General features: G+C 35.3%; 1 protein-coding gene across 5 annotated transcripts in view; it reads left to right on the top strand.

The window, feature by feature from the left end:
* The window catches only part of CCDC172 (coiled-coil domain containing 172), a 111,208-nt gene that overhangs the window by 42,028 nt on the left and 56,520 nt on the right, over positions 1-12,660 (top strand). For 4 of the 5 annotated variants that reach the window (XR_006194557.1, XM_042908586.1, XM_042908585.1 and 1 more), the window contains exons 6-7: positions 271-372; positions 731-833. Coding sequence is in view for 3 of the 5 variants with exons in the window: in XM_042908586.1 (XP_042764520.1) it covers positions 271-372; positions 731-833 (205 nt within the window). In the remaining 2 variants the exon portion in view is untranslated. Of the gene's footprint in view, positions 1-270; positions 373-730; positions 834-7,724; positions 7,973-12,660 lie in introns of all 5 variants that reach the window. The other variant, XR_006194556.1, reaches the window with a different exon arrangement.

Consider the following 12,660-nt stretch of genomic DNA (forward strand, 5'->3'; position numbering starts at 1 on the left):
AATTCTTTTGTACCTGGTTGTTGCTTAATGAATCCTGGTCAGTTTACTAGAAACAGTTTCTAGATGGCCAGAGGAAGCCTTTTGGGGCCTAGAATTGACCATATGATGCTTAAATTATTATTACTACACACACACACACACACACACACACACACACACACACACACACACACGTGTGTGCGCGCACACACAATGTTAATACCTGCTGACGTATTTAAGGCAAAGCCTAAATAGTTAAAATGTGATATTTATTTGTCTATTTGTTTCTAGAAATGAAGACAATGGAACACGATAGTGGCCAGTTAAGTGAACTTCAAAAACAAAAGGATGAATTAATACAAGAATTATTTACTCTGCAGAGAAAACTTAAAGGTATTATCTTTATGAGCTAGTTTATTCTGCTGATTAATATAGTTATATATACATAACAGGGTCATAATATTCTTTCAGATTGTACTAATTTATTGGGATATAGTATTATTATTGGTATAAAAAAAGAATAGGTAAAATACTGAAATGATTAGTGTTAGATCTGTTATTTTTAATGTCATAAATTTTGTTAAGATCTTTTTTGTGCCTTTAGTTGCTATGTTAAAGTAGAAAAATAAAAATCATTACTACATACATTTTATATGAAGCACCAAAAATTAGAGTATTGTTCTTATGAATGAATGAAGGTAGCTCTTCTGTTTATTTTTTAAAGATTGTAAGCATTTTCTTAACTGTTTAGTTTCTGAAGATAAAAAGAATGAAGCCATTTGTACTACCAAATACCTAGAGGCAGAAAAAGTAAAAATCAATGAAAAGCCTCAAAATGATGCTGAATGCTTAAGGTAAGAATTGCCTATTATATTTTGGTATAAAATCTAGTAATTTTTCAAGTTTTCAAAGAGATTTGAGCATAAAACTGAATGTGTAATTTAAGTTCCAAATAAAGACATTAATTCCTTCTATGTATATTATGAAACATGCTAATGAGAAAACGCTTCACTAGCTAAAAAGAACTATATGTAAGTTTCACAGGGTATCAGGTTGATAATACTGAAATCAGTTTTATCTTTCTGCCTCATGGACTCAGTGCTATTCACATGCCAATAGATTAAGACAAAGTATTGGTTCCACAACCCCCCTTTTTGTTATTTGTAACTTTTTATTTTTATTTATTTTTTAATATTTTTTATGTTCATTTCTTTTTGAGAGAGAGAGAGAGAGGTGAGCAGGGGAGGGGCAGAGAGAGAGGGAGACACAGAATTTGAAGCAGGCTCCAGGCTCTGAGCTGTCAGCACAGAGCCAGATGCGGGGCTCAAACCCACAAACCAGGAGATCATGACCTGAGCCGAAGTTGGACACTTAACCGGCTGAGCCACCCAGGTGCCCCTATTCATAACTTTTTTAAAAAGTATTGAAATTATTTTTTCTCTTTTTAGATCTAAGGGGGGAAAATCACAAATTCCTATTTTTCTTGAAATTTATTACTACTGGTTTGGTGCTGAAAGAACAAAATGTATTTTTTGTATGGAACGTTTAGATGCTTTTTATGCATTTGGATAATGAAAGAAAGGCTGGCGTTTGAAATAACACAGTCATACACACAAGGAGAAAAACTTCGGTTTATTAATTTTACTATTATTTATTAATAATTCAATGTTATATTTTCTTGCTTAATTTCAAAGAAGTTCATATACTTTCTAGGCTAAATATAAGGAAAGAAACCTCATTACTGAATCTATGAGAAGCAAATGAAGTCTTCTTTTATATAAATCATATAGAAATATGTCCACTAGAGCTGAACAAATGCTTCATATTAGTAGTGTATTGCTTTAGGCCATACTTTTAGTAGATTGTGAGAAAATATTTGCAATTTAATTTTATGTTAAGTTTTATAAGCATGAAATATCAATCTCTTGGGTGATATGTGTGATGCAGAATGCGTTTCTGTAATGACAATCTGCTCATTGATTTTTTTACACTTTTAAAAATGATAATGCCCACTGGTATCATTATGGTTAGTAGTGTAAGGACTTCCGATGTGAACTCCAGTTTTGTGGGTTTATCACTGAGTCATAAAAATTTGCCCTGGGTTAAAATTAAACACACAAAGTCTGTTAGAGTGTTTTTTCCTTCACAGATGGTGACAGGAAATTTGAATAGAAAGAAACATCAGTCTGTATACACTGTCCATTTTCTGCATTTTAGCAGTTATTTACCAGTTCCCACTTTAAATTGTTTGATATGTGTAGCTTATTTTGCCAACTGGTATGTTCTATAAAAGTTATTTCAAGTATAAAGAACCAAGTCAAAGTACTGAGTGTAAAGATTTTAGGAAATAGGGCCATAAGTCTCATAATTAGTATAACAAGAGTCTTATGATGGCAAGAAGTGATATGACATTTATTCAATATCATGAAGGCCAAAATTAAGTTGGTTTTATCCCTAACTTTGGAATATTCTTTTCCATTTGAACATTCTGTTCAAACGTATACTGAATTCTGTTGCCTTTTTCCTAAATTTTCAGGTTTAACTTCTGTGGGTATAGATGCTATATTTATGGCAGGGTTTCTCAAACTTCACACTGTTGACATTTTGGACCAGGTTGTTCTTTGTTGTGAGAGGGCAGCCCTATGCAATTTAAGCGTTTGATAGCATCCCTGGCCTCTGCCCACTGGATGCCAGTAGCACCTTCCACCCCCAGCCTTGCCAATTAAAAATGTCTCCAGATATTGCCAGATGTCCCCTGGGCAGAGAGGGGTGGGTAAAATTGTCCCCAGTTGAGAACCAGTTTTATTTTAAGGTTATTATAATTGTACTCCTACTTTTATTAAACTTGAACCAGTAAGAAAGCAATTATGAAAAAAAATTACTGTTAGCTTATTTGTATGAGCTTATTGTTTCTACTTTTAGTAATTGGAAATTTTTATACATATTTTATTCTGTCTACATTATTGGAATTCTTTTTTAATGATTTTTTAAGTTAATCTGCCATGTTCAGGTTATTTGTTGGACACTATTGTGATGTCATCCATTATTGTAGACTCGGTACTTACATTCACAGTGGTTTGATGGTCTCTGCTTTAGGTAATCTTTTCCTGTTTGTAAATACCAAGATGCTTATTTATTTAAAAGGTTCTATTTTGAAGAGTGTGGGATCATGTTAAGTCAGCTAACTTGTAGAATATCGCTGTGATTAACACTTAAATCAAAGGTTGGGCTAATCCATAAGAAGCTCCCAGAAGGTTGTACAATAATGACTGATCTAGTTGTTGTGATTTTTGTTTCTTTTGTTTTGTTTTGTTTTTTCATATAGTTCAGGGAGGATAGAAATGATAAATCTCAGGTTCTTAAGAGACAGTAACCATAGAGATTAAGATTACAAACCCCTTGGAATCTCAGCTCTGCTGTTTACTAAGTGAGTAGTCTTGGACAAACAATTTAACTTGTCTGTACCTCAGTCTCTAGATCTATAAAATGAGGTTCATAATAGCACCTACCTACCTCACAAGGGTATAGTAAAAATTAAGAACAGTGTTTGGAACATAGAAATGCTCTATAATTAGGTATAATTATATAATTACTTGCGATTACATTTTGACTTCATATTATCCATGTGGATTTTGTGACTTTCAAGCTTCTTTCTCATTTTTCCTTCCACCTGTCCTTTAAATGCAGGGGATCCCTAAAGGTTAATCATTGATTGTCTTCTTCCTTTGTATTCTTTATGGGCTGGCTCATATGTTGTAATGGTTTTAATGATCACATATGATTTCCAAATACTTGTCCTGAATCTCTCTTTCCTAAGCTCCAGTCCTGAATACCCAACAGTTTGATATAATCATAGATCTGAAGTGATGCTGCCCTGATTAAATAAGCAAAAAAGCAAGCACAAAAGTTTTATCAGAAGTTCAAAGGTTTTGTCTATGACCATACTACTCCGAACATGCCTGTTCTAGTCTGGTCTCAGAAGCTAAGCAGTGTCGGGCCTGGTTAGTACTTGGATGTGGAGTTCAAAGGTCTTCGTAATCTGTGCCCTATACTACTATTGCATCAGAATACCATTTAAGGAATTCCAAATATGCCACAGGACTTCTTCACACCTCAGTATCTTTCTTTCTTCTCTATGAGCTAAAATCTAACTTAGTCCTTAAGGCCCAGCTCACGTGTCATTTTTTATGGGTTTTGTTCAAACCTAAAATGTAGCAGGCAGTTTTGACATATTTACAAACCTCATCATTCTCACCCTACCCTAATCCATAACCAAGTTTTATTGATTTTGTCTGCAAAATATTTCTTGAATCCTTCCAATTTTCTCTCCCCACTGCTAACATCCTAGTTCTAGCCACTACCCTCTCTTACCTGGATCACAGTAAGTCTCTCCTCTTCTCTACTTCTTCTCTCCCACTCATCCACTCTTGCACAGGCTGATCCATTGTAAATTGAGTCATGTCATCCCCTTATTAAAATCATTCAATGACTTCATAATGAACATAATAAAACCTAAAGTCCTTAGTGTGGCCTTGTCACAATGTAGCCTCTGACCATCTCCTTGATGTTATTTTCAGCCATGGTCCCCTCTTCACTATGCTGCCTCAAGCAATCCAAGCTTTTTTTTCCATTTGAGAACCTCTGTCTCTACCTTTCCTTCTCCCCAAATTGTCTGCCAGCCCTTTTGCCTGCCTGTCTCCCGCCTAGGTGGAACATACCCTGTCCTTTAGATCTCGGTTGAAATGTTTGCTCAGAGAAGCCCTCCCTCTGTTATTTTTTTAAAATAACAACCTGTATTTTTCCTTTAGAGCACAAATTCTATTTTGTAACTACATATTTATGTGATTTATCTTGTTAGTATCTCTCTCTGCCATGTGCTCAACAAGAGGAGGGATCTTGTCTACTCAGTTTACCATTGCATACTCAGAATCCAAGACATCGGTGCAGAGCTTGGCATATAGTAGGCATTAAATAAATAAATGAATAAATGATTCTAATAAATTATGAAAACTCTCCTCTACTTTTCCTTTCTCTGTGTTCATAGAGAATATGTTTGTAATTCTGTTATATCATTAATCATATTCTATGATAGTTATGTGTGTCAACCTATCCCACTTGACTGAGGATTCCCTCTACTTCCTGTTCATTTTTCGACCAGTCTCACATCTAGCACAATCAAGGGCACATGGTGTTCAACAAATGTTCCAGCGATTGATATAATTTTATTTTCACTACAAAGAAGATAAAGTCCTTCACCTATTTTGAATGTTATTTACAAAAGCATGGTATATTCCCACCACTGGGATAGCCCCATGGAATTCTTTTCTTCACTCCTGACTTTTACGGGTTTAACCCCCCCAGCCTTTCCCCAACACCCTCCTTTCTTTTTCGAAGGTGAGGACGAGCAACTCAGTCTGACTGGTGAGTTTGGCAAGGTAAGCTGGAGCTAGCCCCTTTCTTTGGCCTGTCTCTTTGGAAGGTGGCCTACCTCACATAGTGTATGTTCCACTCTGCTCTTCTGTCCCATAAGCTTCACGGTGATAGGACTACATAAGAGAAAGCTTATGGCATCCAGTTGTGCCTTTAATGGTGTGTGTATTACCTTAGTCTAATTCTGGGGCTCAATATTAGTCAGTCCTTTGCTTGCAGATATAAGCCACATTCTCCAGTATCTGTCATATTCATAGTAAATGCAGTATCTTCTGCTTTGCTTATTTCTCAATAGGGCAGAATTCAGCGAGGAAAGAAGAATGTTATATATTGGGCCCTTTCAAACTCCCAACAGAAAATATTTTTTTTATTATTACCCAACACCAGGGTCAACAAAATACAGCTCTTGATCATGACTTTTTATTTGCTCCAAATAGTGACATGCCAGACAACTTGAAGCATTTCAGGCATTTTTCTTACCCACAAAAATCTTTCTAGAAGGTTTTACATTTTTTTATAACCAATATTTGTGCCTGTTTAATACAACAGGAAGTTTATTTCAGAAACAGAGCTGCAGAGTCAACAGCATGGGGCTGTCCTTCTGAACATTTGAAGATAGTGAGGCTTTGTGAAGAGATATTTGCAATGGAAACTGCACAAAAGTTAATATACACCTCCTACTGAGAGACTCTAAATGCATTTATATGAAGTAGTAAATCAGTGCTGTTGCCTTTTCAGTGAAAAAGCCATCGAGTTAAGGTGAATGTAGAGGTCACATTGATGGTCCTTCGATTTATAAGAAGGCATAAATACAGGATGGTATTCAGACACTCCCAGCCTCTCTAAAAGATACACAGATAAATGTGTATATTTACACACATTTATATTTTTTATTTTACCAAATGTGTAGAGGTGTTTTTAAATTTTGAGAGTAGGTTATGTTGACTGAATCCAAAATTCAAACACTACAAAACCGTAAAACATCAAAGTCTCCTCTCTTATCACCTTACTTCAGAACCCCCCCCCCCCCGTAACCATTGTTGAAAGTTTGACATGCATCCTTTCAGGGTTTATGTATCTCTGTGTGTGTGTCTGTGTGCACACACACGTCGTGTGTGTGTGTGTGTGTGTGTGTGTGTGTGTGTGTGTGTGTGTTTAGCACTTACTGGGCTGCAATTTGCTTTATTACTTAGCAAAATATTATGGACGTTTCCCATGTTGGTTTGTACTGATCATGTCATTCTTTTTTACTGCTAATGCATGGAGATGCCATATTTATGTAGCCTTTCTCCCTCTGATGGATGTACAAGAGTTTTTAAAGTTTCATAGTTGAAAACATTTTTATACATGTATCCCTAAATACTTATGGGGGTGTTTCTATAGCATTATTTAGGATAAGCATTATTGGGGCACCTGGATGGCTTAGTTGATGAAGCAACTGGCTCTTGATTTCAGCTCAGGTCATGATCTCACAGTTTATGAGTTCAAGCCCCCCTCATTGGGCTCTATGCTGACAAGCACAGAGCCTGCTTCGGATCTGTTCCTGTCTCTCTCTCTCTCTCTGCTGCTCCCTGCTCATTCTCTCTCTCTCTCAAAAATAAACATTAAAAAAAAACAGAATAAGCATTATTTAGTAGAGTAACAGGAATTGTTATTCAGGTGACAGTGAGAAAATAATGCACATGTATTTTGCAGTACTCTGTGTTATCAATAAAAATGAACTCTATGTGGGTAAGTATAACAAGATCTCAACAGTAAAGTTTCTGGAAAATACTAGTCAAATAATTATATATCTATAGCCAATCCATACCATCTCTCTCTCTCTCTCTCTCTTTCTCTCTCTCTCTCTTTAGCATTTATAAAAAAAATGAAAATCTCCATTTAATTCCAGGATTATTCTTAGCTATGTTGAATATTTCTGTTGACTCTGCATCTTTTCTAGTAAAACTTCATCATTTATTCACTAACAGAAGTGTCTCTACAGCATTGATTATGTAGCCTTCAAGCTAATAGAAATCTCCTGTTTTGTGAACTCTTGGCACATTCTATGGTTATTAAAGCTTCTAAGTAAATACAAGGGAAACTTTGATGACAGAGTCAATTGATTATTTTAAACATTATATTCTGATATAAATGTGACTATTCGTAAATGTTCCTAAACTTTGAAATAATTTTGCCTATTTATTGTACAAGCCATGTATAATGTTACAATAATCATTTTCAAAAATCATTGGTGTCTTTGAAGGAAAACAGATTTTTTTTTTCCATTTTCACATGTTACTTTTACGAATAACCCCTTTTGGCATGGGGGTAAGGAAGGTGATAGAAAGTATGTGGTTAAAGAAGATGCCTAATTCAGCTCGCCCAGGATTTGCAATAATAGCCGCTGGCAGGACCCCACTCTCTTTTACCTCCTTCTCAACAGATCTCTCTGGTTCAGACTGACACACCTGTGAAGGTTCGTAACTGTCTGCTTGTGGCCTGGACTGAAGAAAGGATGATTAGGACACCAAAACCCTGATTTCACACATTCAACTTTGAAGCCTAGTTGCAGAAATAAATTGTGCGTGAGAGAGGATGACCTACATGTCTTAAAAAATAGTATGTGTTTAAGTGGCACTAAAATAATTTTCATATGAGTTAATATACAGAAGGAATACTAAGACAGTCAAGCCAAGGAAACACTAGCAAAAAGTAGATAGAACTACTGTCTGTGAACTCTGGTGTCTGTGAACACCAGAACTCTGGTGTGATCAAGGAAACCAAAAAAGTGTAAGATTAATAGACTTAGCATGTAAGATTTAAAATTTCATGTGTCAAAAAAGTCAGCATCATGGGATGATAAACTGGGAGAAATTTATAGTCATTATGACAAACAACAGATAACAGCTTACCAAATAATCAGCTGATGAAAAATCAGAAAACACTAAAGTCGATAGTTTTATTCATGTATTTATCCAACAAACATGCATAGAATGCATACTTTGTCTCATACACTATACAAGTTAGTAGGGATAACAGGGCAAATAAGTCAAATAGTAATGCAGTTATACTGCTTACCAATTAAATGCAAATTGAAACCAGTAAATACAATTTTCCTATCAAATTTTGAAAGCCATTCTTAAATGACCATACCAAAATTGACAAGAGTATGGTATGGAGATAATACATTGCTGTGGCAGTATTCATTGCATATGTTTGGAATGCAATTTTATGTACATAAAATCAATCATTGTAAGCACTTAAAAATATCTATGCCATTTAATCTAAGAGTCCACCTCTGAGCTCTGTCTTAAGGAAAACAATTCTAAGTACAGAAGAAACTTTATGTACAAAGGTGTGCATAGAAATGTTATTTATAGTAGAAAAACGTAGAAAACAACTTATAAATGAATGATTAAGTTAACTCTGATGTAGCCACTTGGATCGCTACATATTTTTCTTATATGGTATGAACTGGCATGTGTAATTAACTGGGGGAAATGTAAGTAATAACATTGAGCAAAAGAAAAAACTAGGAAGTAAGTGTACATAGTCCCTATTATAGGGAAACAAAAGACCGTGATGAAATATACCTAAATTTTAGTGTCGTTTGAGTTTGTGTACTAGGACTTTGGGTGAAGTTTTTCCTTCTTTCCACTTAAATAGTACTTGTGTACAGTCCTATAGCTTAAAAGAGTGTTCTTCCAGTAAAGGCTTTTCTTTAGCACTCAGAAGTAACAAAAAAATTGGAATGGCGCAGGAAATCATAAAAATACATGGAACATAAGTTTTGCAAAGCTAACTAGCAATATTGGCCCATCCTTGTCATTATTTGATGATTCAGAGAAAGCTGACAATAACCAATGCAAACTGCCCTTAGTTATTGTGCAGCAGGTGAAGGAAGTCCTTCTTGACTCCTATAGGCAATCAGTCTATGCACTGAAGCATGAGATCTGCTTACCATTATATGGCTTTGGCTAGCTGCAAATGTATTAATATTCATACCATTATTATCTAGCCTCTTTTAAAGCTAGCAACAGCAATTTTTTCTTCAAGTACAGATCTAAATTCTACAGCTTGATTATATGCTGAATAGTGAAATACTTCCTATAATTTGCTCTAACTGCCCTCCTTAATTTCAGTAGTCTCTCATTTTTATTGTTAGCTAACTGAAAGGGAAAGTGGTCACTGCCCAGTGCTGATGGGCATAAACAGTCTTAGGCAACCTGCGGTCCGTTTGAACTGAAAAGAGGGAGGAGCAGGTATGGATGGTATGATGGGAAGAAAGATCTCTACTATTTTAGTTGAAAAGATAAATATATTCAAATGAGGTCTGAAGTACATTTTAGAGCAGCCTCCACAGTACATTGTAACTCTCCATTCAGTTTTCCACTTTTTAAAAATATTCATTATAAGGCTTTTATGCTTGTGTAAACATCTAATGCTCAAAAATTAATAACTTGCTCTATCTTTCCTATGTAAGCATTCCTTCAGGATTCCTATTTACTATTAAATTCATAGAAGTTCACAGAACACATTGAACTTCACATATATAGGGTATTGTTTCCTTTTCCATCCCTACAATTATGTTTTTCTTCCCTAACTATGTGTAAGTTCTGAAGTATAATAATATAATAGGCGCCTGTGAACTAAACTAGACCTTGCATTTAGCCATGGCTCCTCCTTTATTCCATACCCTTCCTTACTCCACATGTAATTGTGGTCCTACACTGTGTTTCATTTCCTTGTGTGTGTGTGTGTGTGTGTGTGTGTGTGTGTGTGTGAGATATGGCATTTAGTCCATTTTCTTATATATAATTTTCTTTGTTACCTTATGATTTATTTAAATGTATGCCATACATTTATATATATGTCTGCATATTGTTTATTTTTGTTTATATTTGAGTTATGTAAAAATGGTATGATACTGTTTTTATTCAACTTAGTTTCTAAAACTCACCTATGTTGTTGAGTGTAGATATGTGAATATATCACAACTTTCTTTTCTCTTTTTTTTGTTTTTTAATATTTTATCTATTTTTGGTAGAGAGAGACAGAGCACAAGTGGGGGAGGGGCAGAGAGAGAAGGAGACACAGAATCCGAAGCAGGCTCCAGGCTCCGAGCTGTCAACACAGAGCCTGATGCGGGGCTCAGACTCACAAACTCAAGACCATGACAGCCGAAGTCAGACGCTTAACCGACTGAGCCACCCAGGCGCCACTCTTTTCTCTTTTCAGTGCACTTTTGGGTTGCTTCCAGTTTTTGTTTTCACTGGCAGTGCTCAGGTGATCATCCTGGTGCACACGCGTAAGAGTTAAAGTTTTACTCCTGGCAGAACTGCTGCATATAAGGCACACGAATGTTGAACTTTACATGATAACAACAAACTATTTTTCCAAAGTGATTAAACTCGTTTATATTTCCATTAGCACATGATAAAATTTCCCACTGATCTCCAACTTCTTCAATATTTTCAGACTTACTAACTTTTGCCAATCTCAGGGGACGTAAGATGGTATTTTGTGGTCTTGATCTGCATTGCCCTACCATCTATGTGATTGAGCTTCTTTTCATGTTAATAGACCATGTGTTTTCTTTTCTGTAAAATGTTCCATACTTATTTTGCTACTGGGTTTTTGAGTATTTGTCTTTTACTGGTTTCTAGAAGTTTTTTATTTTTATATTTTTTAATAGTTTTGGATTTTGTCTATTACACATTGAAGATATCTTCTCCCAACTTATGAAGCTTTTTGTTTTTGCTTTGTGTTTTGGAGTTCTTTATATTGTTGTGCTTTACTGGAATTCCTACTTTTGCTGTGGTTTAAATTATCAGTCATTTTTTGTTGCAGTTAGCATTTTTGTGTCTTGTTCTAGAACTCTTCCCCCATCTAAGATCGCAAGGATATTGTCCTATATTTTTTCTAACAATTTGTAAGGTTTGCCTTTCACATTTAAGTGTTTAGTTTATATGAAATTGATTTTATGTGTATAACAAGATCCATTTTTATTTTTTTTGCACACGGATAACCACTTGTCCCAGCAACATTTATTGAATGGTTTCTTCTTCCTCTAGTGATCTACAGTGTCACATCTTTTATTAAAAATAATAAAATAACGTGGATATATTTCATATTATACTTTCTCTTCTGTTTCATTGGTCACTTTGTTGATTTCTGCGTAAGACTGTGTTAATTACTACTAAATGCATACTATTCCATTTTAACTATTTAATTACTTGATAAGGAGTCATGATACAAGGTATGACACCCCCTTTGTCTCTTTTGGTCTTCATCAGGAGCATGTTGGCTATACTTGGCTGTTTACTTTTTATGTACATTTCTTTTTTTTAATGCTTTTATTTTATTATTTATTTTGAGAGAGTGTGCATGTGTGAGCGGGAGAGGGGTAAAGAGAGAGAAAGACAAAGAATTCCAACCAGGCTCTGTGCTGAGAGTGTGGGGCCTGACATAGGGCTTCTCCCCAGGAACCTTGAGATCATGACCTGAGCTGAAATCAAGAGTAGGATGCAATGGGGCTCCTAGGTGGTTCATTCGATTAAGTGTCCCATTGGCTCGGGTCATGATGATTGCAGTTCCTGAGATCGAGCCTTGCCTTGTGTGGGATTTCCTCTCTCTCTCTCTCTCTCTCTCTCTCCCTCCCTCCCTCCCTCTCTCCCTCCTCCCCTGCTTGCCCATTTTCTCTCAAAATAAATAAAAAACTTAAAAAAAAAAGAGTAGGACATTTAACAGACTGAGCCACCCAGCCCAGGTGTCCTTATATACAGTTCTGAATCAACTTATCATATCCATGAAAATCTGTGGTGATTTTGGCTATAGTTGTACTTACTATCATAGTTACTTTTGAGAGACTTTATGTCTTTATTAAACTGAGACTTCCTGTCTATGAACTTAGGATACCTCAATTTGTTTTTCTAATATATTTTAATAAAACTTTAGAATTTTCTGTTTGTCGATCTTGCACATCATTGGTAAGTTTTAATTTTAGGTACCTTGCAGTGTTGGACGCTGTTGAAAATGGTGGTTTTAATTTAAGTGACATGTTCTAATTGTTTATTGCTGGTGCACGGAAATATAACAGATTTTTGTATTTTGACTTTATGACTGCTATCTTTGCTAAGCTCTGTTTCTTAAGAGAATTATTTTAGAAGATTTAAAGCACCTACAAAGGTAAAAAAGAAAAATATAATGAATCTTATGCACTGATCACTCAACTTTAACAGTTATCAATTTATGGCCAGTCATGTTTCA

Source organism: Panthera leo, chromosome D2, assembly GCF_018350215.1.
Source record: "Panthera leo isolate Ple1 chromosome D2, P.leo_Ple1_pat1.1, whole genome shotgun sequence".
Classification (NCBI taxonomy): Eukaryota; Metazoa; Chordata; class Mammalia; order Carnivora; family Felidae; genus Panthera; species Panthera leo.